The 26996-nt window shown below is 37.5% G+C and overlaps 1 protein-coding gene across 3 annotated transcripts in view; it reads right to left on the bottom strand.

Moving 5' to 3' along the window:
- PTPRO (protein tyrosine phosphatase receptor type O) overlaps positions 1-26996 on the bottom strand; it is a 229045-nt gene that overhangs the window by 71332 nt on the left and 130717 nt on the right. For 2 of the 3 annotated variants that reach the window (XM_024733334.1, XM_024733335.1), the window contains exons 3-10: positions 24326-24484; positions 22428-22580; positions 20357-20800; positions 18216-18377; positions 13137-13333; positions 2281-2401; positions 1752-1945; positions 756-867 (exon numbers count right to left, since the gene is read on the bottom strand). In XM_024733334.1, the coding sequence (XP_024589102.1) occupies positions 756-867; positions 1752-1945; positions 2281-2401; positions 13137-13333; positions 18216-18377; positions 20357-20800; positions 22428-22580; positions 24326-24484 (1542 nt within the window). The remainder of the gene's footprint in view (positions 1-755; positions 868-1751; positions 1946-2280; positions 2402-13136; positions 13334-18215; positions 18378-20356; positions 20801-22427; positions 22581-24325; positions 24485-26996) is intronic. The other variant, XM_024733333.1, reaches the window with a different exon arrangement.

Genomic DNA, 26996 nt, shown 5'->3' with positions numbered 1-26996 from the left:
ATGAATTTCCTCTTCTTGTTGCTACCTCTGCCCACCTCTGCCATCTCTGCCATATGATAGTTATCTACATAATTTTAGGTTCTGAGGATCCAACACTAACAGTTTTTTGAGTATTTAAACTTTGTGCCCTGTATTTTGCTAAGTAGCTTTTTTAATTGGGAAGTAACAATAGATAATAATAGCAGATTATAGATACTATTATCATTCCTATTTTTCACCTGAAAGAAACTGAGGTTTAGAATAATTAACTTGCTGGAGTTTACAGGTGGAAGGTGGCAAACGTGTGACTCACACACCCAAGTTTATGTGTCTCCAGGTCTGTTTTAATTCCTGCGGTGGACAGTACTGCAGTCAGCCTGTGACTTTGAAAATGGCTTAATTAATAAGGAAATGGAGGCACTCTACCAAATACAGTTATCAAAATGGATAAAATCATTTGAGTGTAGTATAAAGCTGAAAGCTCTGCCTGCTACATCTCGATTCTAATCAATTCTGAACAGGGGTGCATAAATCCAGGGCAGTGACTCAGGATAAAAAGAAATTAAGGACAGTAACTCAGGATACAAATTATATTTTAATTTTAAAGGCTATTATTTAAACAAATAATAAATTTTCAGAATCAAGTATATCATCTTCTGTGAAATTGATACTCAGTCGGTCCTGGGTGAATGACTAGCAATTTCTGGAGATGGGTCCCCTCAGAACTTCCTCAAAATAGTGATCTCTCCTCATGGGACCATTTCCCACACACTCACCTGTTATGAAGCTTATGGTGGAACTGTCACAGCAGCTCAGTTCCGGGTCTCCCCATGTTACCATGGTAACTCGAAAGTTGTAGTACCATGCTGGCAACAGATGAGCTATCCTCTGAAAAAAGCAAGGAGACAAAAGACTAAGAGGGAAAATCATATTTTCGGAATACAGTTACTTACTTCTCTCAGGCTATGAAAAAAGTAATTTTTAATTTCCTTTTGCCTTTTTGTATTTCCCGTTTCCCATTAAAAAAAGTGATCAAAAGATATAGAGTCAAATACGTTCAGTATTGGTTTCCTTTTGCAGTTTCCTAAGTTACATTACACAAGAGAATTAGTATTTATTTGTACGTCACTGTATGTACATGTCCTTCGATTTCTAAGGCAAATAACCTTTCACAACTTTATATTCTCCCAGTATGGACCATAAAGATGCATCCATATTGGGTGGCAATCACCAGAGTTGTCAACTGGGTAGAGGACAATTGTGTAATTTGTATGTGACCTGTAGCTAACCTGCACTTTTAAAATTATTCTAGTCTCAGAAAGAGCAATCTTTTCCTGCTCTCTTGAAGAACATCCTCTAAGGGTCTGACATTATTGGTATTTAACTGATTTTTCAATGTCAAGAACAGCCATCATTAGAGTTAAGCAGTGTCAACTAATTATTGAATGACTAGAGGAAATCTCCTGTGTTTTCTTCCTTAGGAGCAGAGAGAAACAATAAGCACTTGGTAGGTCTACTAAAATGTGAATTAGCAAATACACTCAATTAAGAGTGAAAGCTAGTTTCACACAATTCTCTCTCTCTTTCTCAAAAAACAACAAAAAAATTAAAAGCAAAAACAACCCCAAACCTTGAAAGTAGCAAGCTACCTGTGTGTATTTACAAAACGGTCTAATTTACATAACACATAATAATTTTTTCAGACACATTTGGTACATGAAAGCATGTCTGTTGACACAGGAAAATGTGACAGCTGGTTAAGGAAAGATTACCACGGATGCAGTCAAGGAGACAGTCGCTGCTATTTCATAGTAAGTTGTCCATTCTGATGTCATTGTTGTAGGGTTGAAATAAAACATTTCAACCACATATTTTCTGAACACTCCTAAATAAGGTCTGGTCCAGCTCAAAACCACTGCTGTAGGACCCAAGGGATAGAGCATTAAATCCTTTATTCCAGTTGGAACTAAGAAGGGAGGGGAGTGAAAAAAGAAAGTCAAGAAGGAATGTTTAATATCTTAGCAATAGCTTCACACTGCTACCTAATAACTAGGTTTTTCACTCTTCTGACACAATCATTAAAAACTAAAAATATTTGCCTGAGATTTTCTTTTTCCCAAGTAATGGATGCTAAGGATGGCTTTCAGGTATACAATTGTAATCATTAATTACTCTGAAGGTTGACTATTGGGTGAACAAGTATGGACCTCCCATAAATGATGATAATGACTTGAGCTTAGAAATTGCACCCCTCCAAATAGTACTCTGATAAAGGTATTATTCTTGTGGCTGGCAACTTACCAATAGCAAATGTCACAGGGTCTGAAGGTGGTCCAATCAAAGGGCCTTTTCTTAGGTACATCACAACCTGGTACTGGGCACCAGGAACCAGATTTTCAATAATAGATTTGCTTGAGTTCACCTTCAAACCAAACACCCAATAAGATTTATTTAGAGCTGGGCTTTCAGAATGTGACACAGAGGCTAACATCGTTTTCAGGGACACTTTGTGAAATCACAAATGCCTCTGAAATCCAGAAGCCTTTACTTATGCTGAGGAAGGTCAAATTTCAAAATTAGGATGATATATAGTTTATATGAGCACTGGAGGAAACCCAGAACATTCAAATTCTAAGGCTAGATTTAATAAGCCCCATGAACTGCTTTATACCCATCAATGTCAATTGTAACTACGTACACTAGAAACACATCAACCTCTAACCATAATCAAATCAGGAATAACATAAGGATAGTCTGACATCCTAAATTGTAGTGTCAGCTGATTACATGCAAAGATCAGTGCAGGAATGTCTTTAGTCTCTCATCACTTAGAAGCATATAATATTTAATTATAGTGATGGAAATTACCTCAGAGATTATCTAGTCCAAATCTCTCATTTAACAGATCAAGAAAGTGAAGCTAGAGAATAGCCAAGATCACATATCTAGATCAGTGTTGGGACTGGAAGCCTAGCATTGTGTCCTCTACTCCATGATACAGGCCAAGCAGCAAGATACAGCAGTAAGCATTTTGCAAGGCTACTGTGACAACCTGCCAAGAATGAATCAGGAAGAAACAGATAATCTGAACAGACTGAATACTAGTAGTGAAATTGAATTTGTAATTAAAAAAAAACAAAAAACTCCTAGCAAACAAAAGCCCAGGACTGGAGGGTTTCACAGGGGAATTCCACCAAACATTATAAAGAAAAGCTAATTCCGGGAGTCAAGATGGCATACTAGGAGAATGTGGAATTCATGTATCCTCACAACTAGGGCACTTACCAGGCATCAGTGGGGGACCATGGACACCTAAGGGGACAGGAGGAACGCCCAGCAACTGGCTTGCAGGATCTTGGTTCCCAGGCCGGAGGTTGGACCCAAGTTCCTCTGGTGAGAGCTCTGAGTCCAAAGTGCTGGACCAAAAGGAGAACCTCAGAGCCCAGGGAATATCAATTGGAGTGATCACAAAAAAAAAAAAAAAAAAAAAAAGAAGAAAAAAAGAGAAGAAACAACAAAAAAATTTGTTACAGACAAAGGATCAAGGTAAAAACCTACAAGACCAAAAAAAAAAAAAAAAAAACCAAAAAAGAAGATGAAATAGGTAAGCTACCTGAAAAAGAATTCAGAGTAATGATAGTAAAGATGATCCAAAATCTCAGAAACAGAATGGAGAAAATACAAGAAACATTTAAAAAAGATCTAGAAGAACTAAAGAGCAAATAAACAGTGATGAACAACAAAATTACTGATATTAAAAATACTCTAGAAGGAATCAATAACAGAATAACTGAGGCAGAAGAACGGATAAGTGAGCTGGCAGAAAAATGGTGGAAATAACTGCCAGGGAGCAGAATAAAGAAAAAAGAATGAAAAGAATTGAGGACAGTCAGAGAGACCTCTGGACAACCTTAAATGCAACAACATTCAAATTATAGGGGTCCCAGAAGAAGAGAAAAAGAAAGGGTCTGAGAAAATATTTGAATAGATTATAGTGGAAAACTTCCCTAATATGGGAAAGGAAATAGTCAATCAAGTCCAGGAAGCACAGAGAGTACCATACAGGATAAAGCCAAAGAGAAACACTGAGACACATATGAATCAAACTATGAAAAATTAAAAACAAAGAAAAAATATTGAAAGCAGCAAGGGAAAAGCAACAAATAACATACAAGGGAATCCCCACAAGGTTAACAACTGATTTTTCAGCAGAAACTCTGCAAGCCAGAAGGGAGTCACAGGACATATTTAAAGTGAGGAAAGAGAAAAACCTACAACCAAGATTACTCTACCCAGCAAGGATCTCATTCAGATTCGACAGAGAAATTAAAAATCTTTACAAATATACAAAAGTTAAGAGAATTCAGCACCACCAAACCAGCTTTACAACAAATGCTAAAGGAACTTCTCTAGGCAGGAAACACAAGAGAAGAAAAAGACCTACAATAACAAACAAAACAATTAAGAAAATAGTAATAGGAACATACATATCGATAATTACCTTAAATGTAAATGGATTAAAAGCTCCAACCAAAAGACATAGACTGGATGAATGGATACAAAAGCAAGACCTGTACATACGCTGTCTACAAGAGACCCTCTTCAGACCTAGGGACATATACAGACTGAAAGTAAGGGGATGGAAAAAGATATTCCATGCAAATGGAAATCAAAAGAAAGCTGGAGTGGCAATTCTCATATCAGACAAAATAGACTTTAAAATAAAGGCTATTACAAGAGACAAAGAAGGACACCACATAATGATCGTGGGGTAAATCCAAGAAGAAGATATAACAATTGTAAATATTTATGCACCCAACACAGGAACACCCCAATACATAAGGCAAATGCTAACAGCCATAATATTGGCAATCGACAGTAAGACAATCATAGTAGGGGATTTTAACACCCCACTTTCACCAATGGACAGATCATCCAAAATGAAAGTAAATAAGGAAACACAACCTGTAAATGACACATTAAACAAGGTGGACTTAATTGATATTTATAGGACATTCCATCCAAAAACAACAGAATACACTTTCTTGTCAAGTGCTCATGGAACATTCTCCAAGATAGGCCATATCTTGGGTCACAAATCAAGCCTTGGTAAATTTAAGAAAATTGAAATCGTATCAAGTATCTTTTCTGACCACAACACTATGGTTGTGTTACAGGAAACAAACTGTAAAAAATACAAACATGGAGGCTAAACAATACACTACTAACTAACCAACAGATCACTGAAGAAATAAAAAAATACCTAGAAACAGATGACAATGACCCAAAACCTATGGGAAGCAGCAAAAGCAGTTCTAAGAGGGAAGTATATAGCAGTACAATCATACCTCAAGAAACAACTCAAATAAACAACCTAAACTTAGACATAAAGCAATTAGAGAAAGAAGAACAACAACAAAAAAAAACTCCAAAGTTAGCAGAAGGAAAGAAATCATAAAGATCAGATCAGAAATAAATGTAAAGGAAATGAAAGAAACAATAGCAAAGATCAATAAAACTAAAAGCTGGTTCTTTGAGAGGATAAGCAAAATTGATAAACCATTAGCCAGACTCATCCAGAAAAAAGGAAGAAGACTCAAATGAACAGAATTAGAAATGAAAAAGGAGAAGTAACAACTGACACTGCAGAAATACAAAGGATCATGAGAGATTACTACAAGTTACTATATGCCAATAAAATGGACAACCTGGAAGAAATGGACAAATTCTTAGAAAAGCACAACCTTCCGAGACTGAACCAGGAAGAAATAGAAAATATAAACAGACAAATCACAAGCAATGAAATTGAAACTGTGATTAAAAATCTTCCAACAAACAAAATCCCAGGACCAGATGGCTTCACAGGGGATTCTATCAAACATTTAGAGAAGAGCTAACACCTCTCCTTCTCAAACTCTTCCAAAATATAGCAGAGGGAGAAACACTCCCAAACTCATGCTACGAGGCCACCATCACCCTGATACCAAAACCAGACAAAGATGTCACAAAAAAAGAAAACTACAGGCCAATATCTCTGATGACCATAGATGCAAAAGTCCTGAACAAAATACTAGTAAACAGAATCCAACAGCCCATTAAACAGATCATACACCATGTTCAAGTGGAGTTTACCCCAGGAATGCAAGTATTCTTCATTATATGCAAATCAATCAATGTGATACACCATATTAACAAATTGAAGGATAAAACCATATGATAATCTCAATTGATGTAGAAGAAGCTTTTGTCAAATTTCAACACCCATTTATGATAAAAACTCTCCAGAAAGTAGGCATAGGTGGAACCTACCTCAACATAATAAAGACCATATATGACAAACCCACAGCCAACACTGTCCTCAGTGGTGAAAAACTGAAACCATTTCCACTAAGATCAGGAACAAGACAAGGTTGCCCACTCTCACCACTATTATTCAACATAGTTTAGGAAGTTTTAGCCACAGCAATCAAAGAAGAAAAAGAAATAAAGGAATCCAAATTGGAAAAGTAGAAATAAAACTGTCACTGTTTGCAGATGACATTATACTATACATAGAGAATCCTAAAGATGCTACCAGAAAACTACTAGATCTAATCAATGAATTTGGCAGAGTAGCAGGATACAAAATTAATGCACAGAAATCTCTTGCATTCCTATACACTAATGATGAAAAATCTGACAGAGAAATTAAGGAAACACTCCCATTTACCATTGCAACCAAAAGAATAAAGTACTTAGGAATAAACCTACCTAAGGAGACAAAAGACCTGTATGCAGAAAACTATAGGACACTGATGAAAGAAATTAAAGATGATACAAACAAATGGAGAGATATTAAAAATCTACAAACAATAAATGCTGGAGAGGGTGTGGAGAAAAGGGAACCCTCTTGCACTGTTGGTGGGAATGTAAATTGGTACAGCCTCTATGGGGAACAGTATGGAGGTTCCTCAAAAAACTAAAAATAGAACTACCATATGACCCAGCAATCCCACTACTGGGCATATATCCTGAGAAAACCATAATTCAAAAAGAGTCATGTATCACAATGTTCATTGCAGCTCTATTTAAAATAGCCAGGACATGGGAGCAACCTAAGTGTCCATCAATAGATGAATGGATAAAGAAGATGTGGCACATATATACAATGGAATATTACTCAGCCATAAAAAGAAACGAAATTGAGTTATTTGTAGTGAGGTGGGTGGACCTAGAGTCTGTCATACAGAGTGAAGTAAGTCAGAAAGAGAAAAACAAGTACCCTACTCTAACACATATATATGGAATCTTAAAAAAAAATTGTTCTGAAGAACCTAGGGGCAGGACAGGAATAAAGACCCAGACATAGAGAATGGACTTGAGGACATGGGGAGTGGGAAGTGTAAACTGGGAAAAGTGAGAGAGTGGCATGGACTTATATATACTACTTACTAACACATCATTGTAAAGCAATTATACCCCAATAAAAATGTTAAAAAATATTGAATCACTATGCTATATAGCTGAAAGTAATATAATATTGTGAATTTATTATACTTCAATAAAAAAAGGTAATAGCAGTTAGCACTTTGCAAGTCTACTGTGACCCAATAAAATAATGTTGTAGAGAACATCTCTCATTTAGATGAGCTCTTCTACTGTTCCTTTTAAAAAAATCTTCTAGCTATGGAAAAAATACCATAAAGAGAAAAGTAGTGTGAACAGACAGATGAGCAAAATGTATTTATTAATATTGAATGTTGGCATGCATAAGAATTGATGTTTAACTAATAGGTTAAGAAATGTGCTGCTTTGCCCGTTAGTGCCTCTGATATTTTAGACAGTTTTGCTTAGTGGAACAAACACAGGCTCTCTATTAGACTGCCTGAGATCAAATCCTGACTCCACACCTTGTAAGCATGGGAATTTATTTGTAATTTTTAATCTCTTTATAATTCTTACCTTGACTTCCTCATTGATAAACTATAGGTAACATACCTAGTAGAGTGTTAGGATCCTTAAACTAGAGTATCAATAAAGTTAACTCTTACTACTCATTAACTTTTTGGCATCTAGAGTACCTAAAATTGTAAAATTGCTACAGAAAGGAGCATGAATCAATGAAGAAGAATATTGTTGACAACTTACCTATGCTGTAAGTTTTTTGTGTCTCATCATGAGTTTAAGAATAAACATAGTTATGGTTATATGATATAAATGTTAAACTTTTTCAATACTAAATAATGATTCTACACAGTAGAAATTGTATAATTTGAACTGGTACAACTTGTTCTACATGTAAGTAAGGAAACAGCACACCAAAGTTTCTTTTCCAATAACTTGATCAAAATAAGATTAAACTGAGTTAATAAATGAGCATTTCCACCTTTTCTTTCCTATTTACACTCATGTCAGTATTTCTTGCCCATGTTTTAGAATTTTGATTCTCCTGGAAGCCATCTAAACAGAGTTTGACATCTCATCTAATAAAGCGCTTCCTGAAGAGACAAACTACGCATAAGAACACATGTTTTGCAGAGCCAGCAGTACTGTTTTATCTCTTTAGAATGTATTTTTAAGTAATAAAACTAATAATCATCATTGTAAAAATTGCTCACACCACAGAAGAGCAAATGAAGTCAATTGGAAGTCTTTCTGTCCTCCTCTCACCATTTCCCACTTTTTGGCAGGCAATCTTCTAGGCCCTCCTTGATACATATATACACAAATAATATGATATTGAACCATATAGGTATTATATTATCGACATTACTCCAAACTTTTCTTTTAAACTTCACAAACATTGTAGACATGTGAACATACCTGCAAATCGAGTCTTGCTCATTAATCACTCATTTAGAATATTTAGAATAACACAGAGTGTAGATTGTTTCAGGGTGAGGTTAAAGTTTCTTTGGTTTGATAATATTTTAGGCAGTTGTTGATTTTAATTATTCAAATGACTTCCTGGAATCATAACCACTTAAATATACTCTCATAATAAGTTCATCTTAGGAAAATTACACTGCCTTTAAAAAAATAAGAACGAACAACGTGTATATATATTACACTACTAAAAACATGAGAAGGCAAATGATACTGTACACGACCTTGGTGACAAATTATGAACTAATTTCCCCCTAAGTTTTGAATATTTGCTGAGCTACCTTATATCACTTCTATTCCTCATACCTTTTTATTTATCCTGGACTTATTTAGAGGTGGACTGGAGGTGGGAAGGGGAAATGCTCCTGTATGCTACTGACTAAATAACATGTGCTTTATTCTCTAGAAGATTGCTCCACACGCCTCCCCTAATTTTCACCCCATCTTTGCAATCCAATATTTTCTCTCTCTCATTTCTGACTGGCTTAGTCTCCATTCCAGAGAATTCGGTTCAGCCTAATATACCTCCAGCTAGGCACCAGTCCTATCCCTCCTCAGCTGAAGAAATAGAAGGAAAGATGTACCACAGAACATAGGAAATACTTGATAGACTGTTAAATAACGAGGTTAAACTAGATGATGGTGAGAGTTCCTTTCAGTCTGAAATGGTCTTATTTCTATATTAGGTGATCCTCTTTCCATTAGCCCTTTCTGTACATTTATTACAGTTACTCTGCTTTCTACAGAGAACCTCTATATCTTCTTGCCTTGATACAAAAAGTATTCAGTTAGGTTTGCATAATAATAAAAGTTAACGATCTGGTGCGCATTACTATGTTCCAGACATTGCATTAAGCATCAAGTCCTTTTATCTTTGCTACAACTCTATGAGGGAGGATATGCTTCTCCTTACATTACAGATTAAGACGCTAAGATTTATAAAGAAAGGGACTCAGAGCTGGAAGCTGTTAAAATCAGGTCTGAAACCCAGATCTGTTTAATTCTAGAGTCTATGTTTTTAGTCAGTACTCTTGACTCTATCAAGATGAGCGGTGAGGGTGACCTTCCCCTAGTATATCACCTGCAATCCGCCAGAAACAACACTCGCCTGGAAGTCAGATCACTTGAGCTGGGGTCTCAGCTCTGATACTAATCAGTTGTGTGACTTTGGGCAGGTCTTTTAAATAATCGGCCTCTTAGCTCTATCATTTCCTCTTTCGTAAAGCTAATAGATTTATTGGTCTTTCTTTCTGATTTAGTCACTTAGTTATTATACATTCCTATAAATTGTCACCAAACTTTTATGGACCAAGCAGATCACATATAAAAATAAACGTACATCCATATATTACATGATGCTTCTTAATTCTGAAATTCACGACTGTGTGTGAGATTTTGGAGAAAATGCCAGAAGCACACTTACTTCAAAATATTGACTGGGTCCTTCATATAAAACATTGAGCACTGGCTTTATGTTTAACATATCAACATAGGTTTATTAATGAATAGCACTACAATGGTTGTTAGAAGGGTTACATCACAAAACTCCCTTCTCCACGAACATTTGCTTATAAACTCACCCACAAAACAGAAACCAGACAGGAAGAACATATATATAATGAGGACAAATTCAAATTAAGGGGTACCAATGTACCTACATGGAAGGCCAGACTCTAAGCTTCATGAAGTCAAGGTTCAAATCAAATTTGTTCTTATTTCTAGCATCTCACACAGGACCCGCTATAGAACACAGAAATCAATCAAGCTGTGGGAAGGAGCAGGGGCAATAGTGGCGAATCTCATGAACGATCTAGGTAATCGGTACAGCAATGATCCTGTGGTACAGGTGATGAGATGATGGTAGAGGAAAAGTAAGGAGAATGAAAGTATAAGGGAGTGAAACATTGTGATTAATTATTCATCTGTGTTTGGCTTTGGAATCACTCTTCTTTTTGAGCTGCGTTTTGAATTTTCTGTTTAACATAGCACCGTACCACTGACTATAGAACTAAAGAAATGTTATTATTTTTTTCTTTCTGGATAATGCTTGCTTCAAGAAATAACCTAAGTCAGACCAGTCCCGGCGAGAATGTCTTCTGGATTCCTTTGATTAATGGGTACATGGGTCTAGGCCAATTTTTTTTTTTTTTGCGGTAAGCGGGCCTCTCACTGCTGTGGCCTCCCCCGTCGCAGAGCACAGGCTCCGGACGCGCAGGCCCAGCGGCCATGGCCCACGGGCCCAGCCGCTCCGCGGCATGTGGGATCCTCCCGGATCGGGGCACGAACCCGTGTGCCCTGCATCGGCAGGCAGACTCTCAACCACTGCGCCACCAGGGAAGCCCCTCTAGGCCAGTTTTTGAGATTTTTGCACTGATGTTTCCTTCTTTGAAAATGTGTGTTTGTGTGTGTAATGATGATGATGTAATAATACCACACTCTTCTTGCAGTAATTGAGGTAACACCTAGCACAGTGGTCTAGTTCCCACCCTCCACTTCAAATACTGGCCTCCTTGCCTATAATCCTTAACAGCTTCATGTCTACATTTCAAGAAGCCATTGTCAAAGTGCACTTAAGGGCTTCCCTGGTGGCGCAGTGGTTGAGAGTCCACCTGCCGATGCATGGGACACGGGTTCGCGCCCCGGTCCAAAGGAAAGTTCCACATGCCGCAGAGCTGCTGGGCCCGTGAGCCATGGCCACTGAGCCTGCGCGTCCGGAGCCTGTGCTCCGCGACGGTAGAGGCCACAACAGTGAGAGGCCCGCGTGCCGCGGAAAAAAAAAAAGTGTACTTAGGCTAGCTTTTTTTCTGGTTCATTTATAATTTACAATATCTATTTATACTTTTAGCCTTTGGCTTCTATGTTAACATACGTAACTTACACATTAGGTGGGACAAGAAAAACCACACCTGAGAGCAGTCAAGTTCTAGGTCATGTCCTGCAGGCAGGACACATTTTCTATTAATGCAGAGTCAGCCATGCTGCATACCCTCAGGGAAGGAAGCTAATAAGCTTCTCAGTGAGCTGTGATTACTAGCTGAACTGTTTAGCATATTTACTCATTAATTCAAGCCCAGAGATAGCCTCATCTTCAAGTTGGGCTTATCTCAGCCCTCTAAGGCTTTCAAGAGCTCCAAAGGCCGTGATTCCTGAATTCATCTTATTAATTAAAAATTTTCACCCTTTGAATTACGCTAAATGCCTAATTTTCATGGGATAAATGGAAACACTCTAAATAGCTTTCACACAGCAAACATCTCTTTTGACTGCGTATTAGATTTCCAGTGTACTCCACACAAATTGAAAATTTAATTTTTTTCATTTAGGCAAGAAAATACTGTCTGTAAGACACCAAGAATCAGTACCTTTGATCTTATGAAGAAAATAAATCCAGGTTTTAGGAAAACAGGACTGGGCTCCAGGATTCCTGTGGGCATTTAGGGCATCTGAGAGGAAAGTCCGCTCTGGGGCCCAGGCTGGTGGTTTCATTCAGGACTGATGATTGGGCGTGGTGTTCATTCCATAGCCACGCCCAGAACTACTGATTCCCACGTGTTTCCACTTGCCCCTCCCACCCACCCCCACCTTGTGCTCAGCTAACGCCTATTTACCCTTCAAAACTCTTCAGTTATGATTAGTGAGGGGGTAGTGTTTCACTTTATGTACTTTAAATTTTTGAATTATCTTTTCAGTGAGCATGCCTTATTTTACAGTTAAAATAACAAGAAACAATGGGAAAAAAATAAAACAAGCAAACAAAACCTCCCCCAAACCTTCTGCTTCATTATCTCCTCCCCTGGGGGAAGTTCTGAGCAGTTTCCAAATCCTCTTGCCCCAGTCCATATTTATTCATGCCCTTCCTTCTGTGAGCTCATATGGCCTCTCGATCATTTACTTTTAACCTAGGCCTTATTTTATACTCTGCAGTAATTATATGTTCACTTACCATTGTTCTCACTAGATTATAAACTCAGCCAAGGCAAGACGTGTAAGAATTGTCTAGATCCCCACCATCTACCCCAGTACCTGGCACATCGTAGATGTGTAGTATATTCTCTTGAACGAGGAATTAAGTAAAAGGAAGATGGTAGTTCTAAGCGGGCAAAGGAAGGCGACTGTGATTGAAGAGACTCGTGCATTGATTTCCTAGCTCCTCCCCCACTCTTGGTAACACTGCCAGGGACGCACCTGGGAGACCTCAGCACAGCTTCTGGCCATTGGCGGCCCCCTTGCATCCCCCGCCAGGCTGGGCTGCAGGAGGTGAGTGAGCCAGTCTGCCCTTCCAATTCCTTTACCTGACTACAGTACTGCTTTTCTAGCCTCTGGCTCTCCTTTTGTTTCTGGCAGGTGAGTGACACCACAGACACGATGGTGCTGTTGTAGTTTTCTTGGGAAGACGTCCAGGACATCAAGGCAGTGGTTGAGCTTAGAACGTGGACACTCACATGCTGGGGCTTCTCAGTGAGTTCTTCGATCCACTCTCCTGAAGGACCTGGATATCAAATCAGACGCTGAGCTGGTTGAGGTACAAGATTCTAGTTTTAAAAATCATGTGGTTTGCCTTTTGCCCTTACAGAGATACTCCAAGTAAGACTGGCAGCCAGGCTGGCAGGTCTTTACATTCTCTGCTTAGCTACAGTCTCCCCTGGGTGACCTCCCCATTGACCTAAGCAACATCCTGGCAGCAGCCACCAAACCAGTTCTACTGAGAGACAGAAGCTCCACTTCAGTTGTTACGTGCCTCTGAGATTATTCCGGTAAATTCTTCACCAGAGAGAATTTACTTCTCTTTTAACAAACAGTATGTGTGGCAGTGTGGCATTTCATGAGTATTTATAATTCCTTTGCTGTTAGGATCTTCAGTCTCTAGAAATAATTATGTTGAGATTCAAATTAGTCTCTACTACAATCGTGTGAAAATTTTTAATTTGGTGACAGCAGGATCAAAGAGGCAGGGTGTGACTACCTTAGAGAAGAAACAGGCAACAGACGGGCTCAATTATAGAAGCTGGCGGAAACCTGGCTGATAATTTGAGGACACGGTGGGCTCCTCATTATAAAATATCTCCCTGAAAGTGCCCGCCATTCGCTTTGTTCTCTTAAATTTCCAAAGTGGTTATTAGCACAGTGCCTGACACATCGTGAGGACCCAAGAAATGTTAAGGTGGTTATTATCTCCTGAAAGGCACTGTTAAAATGCAAATGTGCAACTTCTTTTATTTGCTTAGTATACATTTCTCAGTTCCCTCATAGGAAGCTGTATTCCTGAGCCCGGGAGAGGGGAAGGAGAAAACAGCTCTGTTGGGGAGGAAAGTCCCAGGCTCATGGTTAATTGGGTAAGGGAAAAAACAACAATAAAAATAGTAATAATAATGATGATGGCAAAGAGTGGTAGGACTCGCTGTGTGCCAGGCTCTGTTTTAAGTTTATATGTGTTTACATATTTTAATCCCTTAATTTTCTTAACTAACCTACGAGATAAGTACTAGGATTGATTTCACTTTCAGATGAGGAAATCGAGGCAGAGATAGCACAAGTAGAGCTGGGATTCATGCATAGGAAGTCTGGTTCCAAAATCCATGCTCTTAACCCCTGCATAAAACTTCCTGGATCACTATGAAAGAGTGAAAAGCATGGGTCTGGAGATAAGAAAGTTGGCCCCAAACTCAGTTTTGCTCATTATTAGCAATGCAAGCTTGGGCAAATGACTTAACTACTCTGAATCTCGGTCATTGCATCTGTCAAATGGACAAATCAGAGAACGTTAGGATTGAAAAGGACTTTAGATTTTCAGTGCTTTGTTTTACTGATGAGGAAGCTGGAGCCCAGAGATGTGAATGAACTTCCCAATGTCACAGAGCTAGTAATGTTTGGGAACCAACCTAGAACTCCTGTCTCCTGGGTTGGGGCTTTGTGATAACTTATCATGATACCCTCTGATTAGTTACTTCACAGGACCGTCGAGGGGATCAAATGAGATTATAATGTGTTAGAGAACTATCTAAATGTGAAGTGTTTTTACTGTTATGATGATTACTGGGGTAGTGGGGGCAGGGAGAGAGAAGGTGGGGGGAGGCAAAACGAATTCACTCACTTAATGTCTTTACGTTAGGACTGACCCGATAATCAACCCAAGATAATAGGTCACTGCAGGCTCCATGGAGATGGACTTTGCTATTAAATATTTCTAGAATCTAATTCTTCTTCTGACACCAATTTGCTAAACTTTCTGTGACTCAGTATTTTTTTTCAAGTGACAAATGGGGATAAGAGAAATATTCCCTTCATGAGGCTATTGGGAGACTAATGTAAATGTCTGCCTTAATTTTTATCTCTGAGTAAAACCTTCAAAACTACACAAATTCAGTATCCTTTTATTTATTTGTTTATTTTTTTGCGGTAAGCGGGCCTCTCCCCGCTGTGGCCTCTCCCGTTGTGGAGCACAGGCTCCGGACGCGCAGGCTCAGTGGCCATGGCTCACGGGCCCAGCCGCTTCGCGGCACGTGGGATCTTCCTGGACTGGGGCGTGAACCCGTGTCCCCTGCATCGGCAGGCGGACTCTCAACCACTGCGCCACCAGGGAAGCCCCCAGTAGCCTTTTAAAATCAAAGGCATATACAGAGTACACCTGAATAACTCATTACCACAGAACATCATATCTGAAGCTCTAAAAAGATTTTTATTGGCAGAGAAATAGCAAAATTTCTAGTGCCCTACATTTTCCTAGATGAACAGTAATCTGCATCTTTTTGAAATAATCATATGTTTGAGCAATTCTGACACATTCTCAGCAGCTCTGGTCAACTGGATACTCTAGGAACAGGGCAGAGTGCTTGACACTGGAAAATGGTTCAATAAATATTTGTCGAATGTGCAACAGAATTAACCAATAAGCAAAGAGTTTAACCCCAGCCGAGGGTTTTGTAATTTGGTATGAGAAGCAGGATGTACACAAATAAAATACGTCTAGAAAAATACCACACTCAGAGAAGCTCTGTACTTTGTCTTGTACACTATGATACACAGTAGAAATTCAGAGAAGGGAAAAGCTAATGGCCAGACGAGTTGTGGGAGTTTTCCCGTAACTTGCAGTGGATCTCTGCTGGCAGACAAAGAAATCTCATGGGAAGAACTGGATACTAAACTTTGCTCTCATTCTCAAGTGATGTCACGTCAAAGATTGCCCATAACTGAAAGACATTTCACCAGTGGTGACATTTTTGGTTTCTTAAGTAAAATTGTTATATGGGATATTTTCAACATTTTTAAGCTGCTAAGTAAAGTGATCTCGGGCTTCCCTGGTGGCGCAGTGGTTGAGAGTCTGCCTGCTAGTGCAGGGAACGCGGGTTCGAGCCCTGGTCTGGGAGGATCCCACATGCCGCGGAGCAACTAGGCCCATGAGCCACAGCTACTGAGTCGCTCCGCGGCACGTGGGATCTTCCTGGACTGGGGCGTGAACCCGTGTCCCCTGCATCGGCAGGCGGACTCTCAACCACTGCGCCACCAGGGAAGCCCCCAGTAGCCTTTTAAAATCAAAGGCATATACAGAGTACACCTGAATAACTCATTACCACAGAACATCATATCTGAAGCTCTAAAAAGATTTTTATTGGCAGAGAAATAGCAAAATTTCTAGTGCCCTACATTTTCCTAGATGAACAGTAATCTGCATCTTTTTGAAATAATCATATGTTTGAGCAATTCTGACACATTCTCAGCAGCTCTGGTCAACTGGATACTCTAGGAACAGGGCAGAGTGCTTGACACTGGAAAATGGTTCAATAAATATTTGTCGAATGTGCAACAGAATTAACCAATAAGCAAAGAGTTTAACCCCAGCCGAGGGTTTTGTAATTTGGTATGAGAAGCAGGATGTACACAAATAAAATACGTCTAGAAAAATACCACACTCAGAGAAGCTCTGTACTTTGTCTTGTACACTATGATACACAGTAGAAATTCAGAGAAGGGAAAAGCTAATGGCCAGACGAGTTGTGGGAGTTTTCCCGTAACTTGCAGTGGATCTCTGCTGGCAGACAAAGAAATCTCATGGGAAGAACTGGATACTAAACTTTGCTCTCATTCTCAAGTGATGTCACGTCAAAGATTGCCCATAACTGAAAGACATTTCACCAGTGGTGACATTTTTGGTTTCTTAAGTAAAATTGTTATATGGGATATTTTCAACATTTTTAAGCTGCTAAGTAAAGTGATCTCGGGCTTCCCTGGTGGCGCAGTGGTTGAGAGTCTGCCTGCTAGTGCAGGGAACGCGGGTTCGAGCCCTGGTCTGGGAGGATCCCACATGCCGCGGAGCAACTAGGCCCATGAGCCACAGCTACTGAGCCTGTGCGTCTGGAGCCTGTGCTCCACAACAAAAGAGGCTGCGATAGTGAGAAGCCCACGCACCGCGATGAAGAGTGGCCCCCGCTCACTGCAACTAGAGAAAGCCCTCGCACAGAAACAAAGGCCCAACAACACAGCCGTAAATAAATTTTTTTTAAAAAAGGCAAAATTCCTTAAAAAGCAAACAAACAAAAATACTGATCTCTTCTCTCTGCCCCCCTCCTCCTTCCCCTGTCCATCTTTTTGAGGATCATCTGATGAAAGGTGGTAATTTGCTTTTGAAGGAGGAGATAGAGTATGGTGACCCTCCTTCTCGGAACTCAGTTTTTATCCATTCCCTTCTGGTTCTTCTTTCTGCCGGTCAGAGGCACATTTAGCTCCTGATAAGCTAGGAAACTGGTTTTTGGCCTCTCAACTTCTGGTAAGCATAGTCACATTAGCAAAAAACGTTACAGACATACACTGTTTGTGTAGCTTTTAGAGGCTAGTTATTGCTCTGCTATTATCCCCGATGGAATTGGTAGAAGATGCCCTAAGACTTGTTATTGGAGTATTCATGTTGCTCTAGCTTAGTCTTGTGCTAACTTTTGGAGACCACCTAGGTCTCACTACACCTCAATCTCTCTTTCTTTCAAGCTCCATAAGCTCAATACTCTAATGAGACTTTTCACACGGAAAAACAATATCAATTTTCATTATGGCCTCGAACAAAAGTCCTCTTTCCCAAACTATGTGTCCACGTCCTTGGAGACTTTGTTATCACTAGTGTGGAAGGTCAGTTTAATAAATGTTCAATTATCACAATAATTTTAAAATATCCTCAAGTTAAATCCCTGGATAGGTTTGCTACTATGAAACATACATATATTTTCCTGCTGTCAAACTCTCATGGATCCGGGCCTCTCATGATCTTGAAGAATTCTCAGGGTCTCTAAGATTTGATGCATAATCGATGCCTGACCATCATTAATCTCACCAGTTCCATTTTTCTAGCTCCTCTGTAAGTGCAAAATAATCTTTTTGGTACTTACTGATATAAAAACTGAGTGATTTTGCTGACTCGCTGTTTCGAATTTCACAAGATCCTGAGGAACTGAAGGTTGTAACAGATAACTTATATTTCCCAGGCTCCTTCAGTTCTGCAACAAATTCGTGTGCCTCTTCATCCACTGTCAAATATTCAGTAAAGTTTTCTAAATCATGGATAAAAAAGAGAATAGATATGAACTGATATCTGGAGCAGCCTTGGCTATAGAAGTCAATTAATTAAAAAAAAAGTATTTAAAAAAATTTTTCCTCCTTCCTTTTGTCAAGTTGAATTATACCTCTAAAATTACTATTTAAAAAGGTGACTAGAGCTTCCCTGGTGGCTCAGTGGTTGAGAGTGCGCCTGCCGACGCAGGGGACACGGGTTCGTGCCCCGGTCCGGGGAGATCCCGTGAGCCATGACTGCTGAGCCTGCACGTCCGGAGCCTGTGCTCCGCAACGGGAGAGGCTACAACAATGAGAGGCCCGTGTACCACACCCCCCCCGCCCCCCAAAAAAAGGTGACTAAGAGTTCAAGTTATTTTTTGCAATAGTTTTAAATAACCAAATTAAAATATGGTGCACTAATCAATAAAACTAGGGATGGATATATACTGCATTCTTACATACTGTCAACCAATGAAGTTATATACACAAAATAGAAGTATGATGTTAGGACAAAATAGCAATAATCAACGTTCTCATTTGGATATAAAGGGTTAAAAAACAGTACCAAATGTTGTGTAAGTTCTTTGTGGTAGCATTAAATATCCATAAGTGTCTTAAAATATATTGAATTATCTCTATTTAGAAATAATCCTCTGGATACATTTTTCTGACACTTGTAATATTTTTGCTTCATTGGTTTGCTTTCAGAAATTTTAAAAGTAAAAATGATTTTTGCATTCCTTCAAAGTCCACCTCCTGCTGCTTATTCATTTGAAGTTTTATCATTTGGTGACTATAGCACAACACACCACAGTCAGATAAAAGCATGATTGAACCTTCATGGAAATAGGCATTACAAAAAATTACGAATTATAAGACCCCATTTTCCATAGAATAGATTGAGGAATAGAAAAATAAAAGATAGATTAAGGGAACTTTTTTTAATACAAGTAATTTCAGGCAAATGTTAAGAATTTTGACTCAAATAATTGGAAATGATGAAGGATTTCAATGTTATATAGTATTTGGGTATGGTTGATTGCTCTCTACTCTAGTAGAGAGGAACTCACAGGTCTTGTATTTCATTCTATTGAATAAAATGGGGGCAAACAATACGTCATATATAAGACTACATGATTTGAATACCTTATCCTATAAATAAGGCTGTCAATTTAACCTCACATTTTGGCAACTTGACAACTTTTGCTACCCAGACTACTAGACTGGAAAGCATAAAACAAAACAAACAACAAATAACTATGAAAACCTACCAAACAACAATTCACATATGATTCATGACCCAAATTTACTGAATGTTGTGGCCCTGCTTTTCATAAATTAGTGGGTTAATTATAAAGAATAACTCTCAGTTGCTAAGTGAATACAATATATAATATAGTAGCTAGAGTGGAAATACCAGTTGCTATGTATTTTCTATTCTACTACCAGCTTCTCTTTGGGAAAATGTGAGTGGTGCTGGTTTCAGTGGGCACCCGCTAAGGGGAATAAGAGTAGCTTGATAAGCAGGACACAGGTCTGATACTCTTGGGAAAGTAGCCAGGTTGTCAGCAAGATTGTTTTGCTGCATGCTTCACAGATATGGGTACTGGAAAACAGAATATTTCTCCAGGATATTTTGTAATTTGTTATGGTTAGAACCTTAATTCAAAATCTTTCCAAATATAAAGTTTCCTCAGTTGCCTGGGGTAGGTGAAATGTCAGGTAATGAAATGTATACAGTTGCCTGTACTTGCAATGTATGAGCTACCCAAACTAGATTCTGACCCAATCTGTTCATTTTTGTTTTCTGGTTTCCGTCTGCATTGGATACTCAATTAAATTCTTCCTTTTCTTTACCATCTGTCTTTAGATATTAACTGTCTACCATCAGTCTTTCTTTCTAAATGTAATCTTTAAAAGCTTCAATTTCCTTTCCTTTGCACCATTACTTATTTCCTCTGATTTCCTATTACTTTACCTTCTCTTTCCATGTGGATATGGAACCCATCAAATGCAGTGGGTGGTTTTGGTGGTAACCAACTCAGTATCATTTGGACAGGGAAAAAAGAGAAAGAGCTGGTCGTCGATTTCTCAGTCTCACTGAGTGTATTGTTATTTTCGTATTCCATGGGAAGAACACTGACAAATTCATCTTCGCTTTCAGGAGTCGCAGATGCATTGTCCCACCAATATGGTTGGGATGTGGTTTCATAGTCACTGATGTTAAAATCAGGCCAACCAGAAGAAATGTTGCCAGAGGGAATTTCAGGAGTGTCATCAGTAAAATGGAAGAGTTTGTCTTTTCCCATTGTATCTTGTGATCTCATGAACGATTCCTCTGGGAAACTGCCACTCTGTTCTTCCCAGTTGTTTTTGTTCAAGTTTACTATACGAACTGAGATATTTTGAGGAGGATAGGGGACTGTAAGAGAGAGAATTATCATTTTCAAGTATTTTTAACTATTATAATGAATCCTTAATCTATTAATGAGTCAAACATACAAGCAGATTTAGAAAGTAGAGTTTAGTTTTACTTTTACTGTATAGATAATTTACATCAAGAACAAGTATGGTTTCAAGTACACATACATCTAAGATTTTGTACACAGCGTGCACACATTAGCTTATCACCAGTCACACTTCAAATATTGATACATTAATTCGTGATACTATGCTTGTCCAAGTGGTGATTTAACCGCTTCCAAAGTAGAGTTACATACATATTTTTCAGCGTATCACAATCTCCTTTTTTAAGAACTGAGTCTCTGTCACTAGATCTTTCTTACAAAAAAAGCAACTATAGTGTTTTTATAGCTATCAAGATAAAAATACTCCCTATGACACAGTTGCACTTAGGAGAGTTAAATGTCTGAATTGCCTTCAGAAACAATAACATGCATGTTGGAAATATGGCTTCACTCCTCATCTCTCTAAAATAAAAACTGTGCACACAAAATGAGTTTATGAACTATGGAATCATACTTTTGTAGTGGTAGAAAATTACGAAGGCACACTGCATGGTCTCTACCTGCAAAAGATTGTATGCATCCTGCAGATAGCAGCTCGACTCTCACCTCTTCTATGAACTTCTAATAAAAATTAATCGCTCCCTCCTTTGTGCTGTTACATAAATTTGTACCTCTTTAATAATATTTATTATTGCATTCTGCCTTCTATGAGTGCCAGTAGTACCTCTACCATTTTTGAGAAGAGGGAACCATCTCACCAGACTTTGTCTTCATCTCTCCCAGTACTTTAAACAACTCCCAGGTGAAAGATGCTCAATTAGTTTCTTTACTTGAATAATGAAAACTACAAGTAGAATCTTAGATGTTGATGTGAGGTGAATAAAATTTAGCTGAAATATTTTCTTTGCGTTGGCCTAATTCATGAGAATTCAGATTTTCAACACATCTTAGAATTTCAGAATGGCAGGGTCTCAGAGGTGATCTATTATAACACATTCCCAGTGTTTGTATGAATTGTGTCTCCTGCATTCCTACTGAATACTTAAGGACATTAGGCATGAAAAAATATCAGTCATATTGGTATTGGCAATGGGTATTTAGTATGTGTATATTTATATTACCCATCCATTCTTCCATCTACTTACCATCTATCCATCCATCCATCCTATGATTGTGCTCCATGTTAGTCATGCTACTAAAATTAATAATCTGATAATCTGTAGTAGAACCTCCCACATCTGTTCTTCTGTCATATGAGTATTTTGTCAGGTTATAGAATAAATGATGTGCACTTGATCCAGTTAAATTGCTTAATTATAACTTTTGGTAGTATCACACAATTTTTTTAATTCAAAGATTATAAATCTATGATTTCATTGACATATTTAAAATTTTTCGAATGGAATATTTTGTTCAATTCCTTTTACATTGATAGAAAATTTGTTTTAGGTTACTAAAATACATATTTATTTTTTTCCTCAGCTCTGGAACAGAATTTTCCTTAGAATGATAGAAAGTATATATATAACAACATATCATTTAATTATTTTTTCACTAAATTTGATTCTTTGGAAGACTTACCAGTTCTGTGCTGTTTGGGTTCGTGACTGACACCGCTGTACTCCACAAGAGTGCTTTTATTAAAAGTTGCCTCAGATACCAGCTGAAAGGTGATATTACTATAACATATTCCTGGCAGCCAGTGATTAAATACCGTTTTTCCCTTAAAGAAATCTGAGAAGAAAAAAACAATTATATTAAAATTTCAGTTTCCTACATGCCACACACTTCTAGAAAGTTCTGAACAATTATGACTAACTATCCATAAAATAATATTTCCTGCAACTTCTGGCATGGTCAGTAATAAAAAATTGATATAAGGCTAGAGATGAAAATTTGGATTGTTTTGGACACAAACTGAAAGGCTTTTTACTGCAAGAATTGGATACAATTGGAATTAAAATTTTATTATAAGAACATTTGGTGTGTTAAGTGGAGAAGATAACATATAGAAATTGTAGAGATTAAGTTTCTGCTAGCCATTTACTTTAAGATAAAAACCCAAGGTATTTTGCCAATTTACGACTTAGGAAAAAATAATTTTACAAGAAATGTTTTCACTAGTCTCACTTGTAGAATATAGCCTATTTAAAAAATAAAACAGTTTGTCTGTCATTTGGCGGATAGGACCTGCTTAAATAAAGAATAAAATAAAAAATTTGAATTTTATTTGGAAAACATTTTTTTGGGAAAATAATAATAAATTAAAAAATCCAATCCAAGTTAGAAATGAGAGAAACAAAAAGTACCATTTATTGAATGAAAAACCAAAAATAATTTTAAATTAATTAAATTTAAAAAGAGAGCATATTAATTAACTTATTTTTAAACTCATGGCATTTAGCTCAATAAAAGTTTCAGAGACTGCTTTTCAATTATTTCTGAACTTATATTTGCATGTGATCAAAAAGCAAATAAGGTCTCAATTATTAATTTGCAGATAATCTGTTTTCATTGAAAATAAAGAATGCAGTAATTTATGGAGTCTATTTATGTTTTTTTGATTTTTTTTTAAGTTTAAAACCCCTGTAAATTCACTGCATATATTTTAAACAATGTCTCATTAAAAAAAATCCATGGAAGATTCAGGAGTTTGTAAAAGCAGCACGTCAAAGTGAGATATTTCTGGATATCATGCCCTATGTGGTTGAGTACCTGTCCTCTACTTAGTTTCCAGTTACAACTAGTCAAATTTGAGACCATCATCTACACTCTGCAGATAAATATCATGGTGCTGGGTCCTGAAAATATTTATGTTTCTCCAGTTCAGTCCCCAAAGGCCCTCCCTCCTTCTCTCCCTATCCCTCTCCCTCTTGACCTGCCTCTGCCCCTGAAAAGTTGAGTTCTTTCGAAATTATTAATTCCCCTAGGCTCTCCTCTCTCTCAAGATCCCATCAAGCCAGTAAAAATAGTGAAACCAATTTTTGTATATTAATGCAATCATTCAGCTAGTCATACAGATAAATATATACAAAGGACCTACAAAGCATTGTCTTTTGCATTTGAGAATAATCTTGGACCATCTCCAAGTGAAACTTTGTGAAAGGCACCTCCCTAGCTTCCCAGTTCTAGAAGTGCCCTAACACACTCAGAAAGAAATGGTTAAGTGAGGTGCTTCTAAATTTAAGTTTGAATTTGTTTCCTGCACCAGACATGCAGGAATAATATTTGGCAAGAATAACATGTGAGTCACAATAATTTGAGTTTTTCTTATGCTTACACATGACACATGACTCTAAAGAACCAGACATTCTAAGACTCCTCATAACGATATTTTCATGCATCAGTAACTATTTTTATTGGTTCATTTATGACCAAATAGTGAATTATAAGACCTCTTCAGAGCAAGAGCAAGACCATTTGGCAAAAGTCATGTAAAAGTAATAGTCATCATTTTTCATCTTCCTTTTGCCTCTTACCTTTATATAGCATTGTCCGGAAGTCTTTACCTTCCCAGTAGCTTATGTTTACTCTTGTGAAAACGTTATATTTTTCTGGATAATGAATTTCAAACAGGACTCCTGTTTCAGGAGAAGGTTTATAGTCATATATTGAAACACTGGTTACGGGAAGAGGTTCTGCAGAAGGAAAGTTGATGGAGAAAGGGGAATTAAGAAAAGAGCAAAAGGCCATTATCAATACTTGGAAGGGCCAAGGATTACGCCTATTAGAATTTTACACATATTTTTATTATGTGTAAGACACTAAACTCCTCGGTACTCCTGAGTTGAGTGTTCTCCTTAGAGTAATTAATGATGCATATTTTAAATAGTGATTTCTGCCTTTCAAAGAACTCTCATATTCATTTTTCCATTTGCCTTTTGCAACAACCCTGAGATCTAGGAAGAGCAAATATTAATATCATCATTCAACATATAAAAATAATGATAACTCAGACTTTAAATTACTTGTCAAAGGTAATTTAACAAGGACATGGCAGAGTCTGTATCTCCAGATTCCTAGTTCATTTTTCTTTTCCCCAAGCCAAGAAAATTTGACATTAATAATAGACCAGTAGCAGAAAATACATTTTGGCTCTAACCAAAGATAAATGTTTCAATAATCAGTTATTTCTTTGTGTGAACTTAGCACTTTTTTTATGTCAAGTATAACATTGCCAACCATCCTATGTTGTGAGGATTATAGTTTATGATGTTTATCAAACTATTCTTTCTACAGAAATTTAAAAATGTTTATTTCTATTTTGCATGAGTTGTTAATTCATCACAAAACTTTGTAAATACTCATTTTTTTAATAACTGTGATTGACGTATGTCTGCATCTCCTCCACATCCCACCCTTCAGCCAAAGTCTTGCAAAGTGCCAGAGGCCCCTCACCCTTCAGTAGGAACTACTGGATAAGTTTTACTTGCATTCATTTCGTTCAAGAAAATACTTTAAATAATTTGGCTTGGAGTCAACTCTTCTATTATAGAAAAATTGATTTTAATTCAAAATTTTAGAATTGAGAGGATTCTTGGACATCTATAGCCTAAATGAAATATCCTTAGTTTAAATTTTATACTTTGAAAATTTCAGTTCCAATAACATAAGAAACCAAAACTGACTTAGTTCATTCAACAAATAATTACCTACTTTGTCTCAATCTGTAGCTAAATATCTTTCATTTTGTTCTTCAGTATCTCAACCTATTTTTGCTTTTGACTGATGAGATCCAGGGAAGACTGAAAATACATGTTAAAATTCTTAATGTTTTCCTGGAATTTTCTCATAAACCAAGCCTATCTATAAAATCAAAAACCAAGCCAACATCTATAAAAAAGTTGGAAGGCCTTCAGATTGCAACATATATTGGGATCATGTCCCTGTAGACTATGTACAATGTTCTCTGGTTAGAATATTTCTATTTTATCTTTGTCTCATCCTTGGTTTTCCTACTTAAAGGGAGAACAGAGTGAACTCACTTAAGTGTCATGTAAAGAAACCAGCAAATCAAGCCCTGAAGACGCTGAATATTTCTCTTTGATTAATCCCAAAGAAGCCTTGAACCATTTGAAGATCTTTCTTCCAACTCAGTCTAATTACTAACCCAGGGAGTCTACACAATCCACTTATTGACTCTGGATATGAGACACAAAATGAAAGCTAACAGCAAACAGCAGCCACAGAGCCATAACTCTTCCACTGCTGCAGCCCAGTTTCACATCCTCACCAGGGGTCTGTCTACTGGAAAGAGAAGTTAGAGCTCCACTCAATCTTTCATGCCCTGAGTTAGGAAGTCTGCATATCAAAGCCATAGTCAAACTTTGAAATTCAAGAGATACAGGAGGATTAGAGCATAGATATTTTATTTTATGATTTTTCTGTTAGCTGTGCCAACAACTTAAATTTTAAACTAAGAGAATTTTTTAAATGCCTACTTACATGTTTGCTTCCTGTATTTCCCTCAGCTTCAACATATATAACCCAGGTCAGCTGTAAATTCTAAAGTCCATGCACAGGCATTTTTGAGGTATATTCAATACAAGAATTACTGTTTTCTAGAACTCAAATGCATTCTCTAGAAATATTTTACCATCTCTCCAGTTACTTCCCTCATTGTTTTTCTTTTTGAAAAATTAAGGGATGTGGCATAAACCAGAGCTGTAATTACTCATGTGCTTTTCAGTGATGACAAGGTAAAATCTTGATCTAATTCATTACTCCTTTCTCTGCCAACTATCCTGTTATACTTCCCTTTCTTGTTTTAGGAATCAGGTGAGACTGGACAGAGAAATGTAGTTGTTTAAAAATAGAAATCATTTATTATCTTCATTTATTACTTTTTTGTCTTTAGTTTTTCCTTTTTAATTAAAAAAATTAATCATTACAAAATATAGTTGAAACTCCCCCGTATAACTTACCCTGATCCCATTTGCCTCCCATAATTTGGCCAGAGGTAAATTATTACTCTGAATATGGTGTTTCTCTTTCCATGCATGTTTTTCACTTTTATATTTGTAAGTGTCCGATATTCATATGGACTATTACTTCACATACTTTAAAATGTTACGTTGATGGTATCATATTGTACATATGATTCTTCAGTTTACTTTTTTTTTTTTTTTTTTTTTTTTTTTCGGGTGTCAG

This window comes from Neophocaena asiaeorientalis, unplaced genomic scaffold, assembly GCF_003031525.2.
Source record: "Neophocaena asiaeorientalis asiaeorientalis breed wild unplaced genomic scaffold, Neophocaena_asiaeorientalis_V1.1 scaffold150, whole genome shotgun sequence".
Taxonomy (NCBI): domain Eukaryota; kingdom Metazoa; phylum Chordata; class Mammalia; order Artiodactyla; family Phocoenidae; genus Neophocaena; species Neophocaena asiaeorientalis.
Note: the sequence above shows the minus strand (reverse complement) of the source record. Positions and strands in the feature narration are given on the sequence as shown.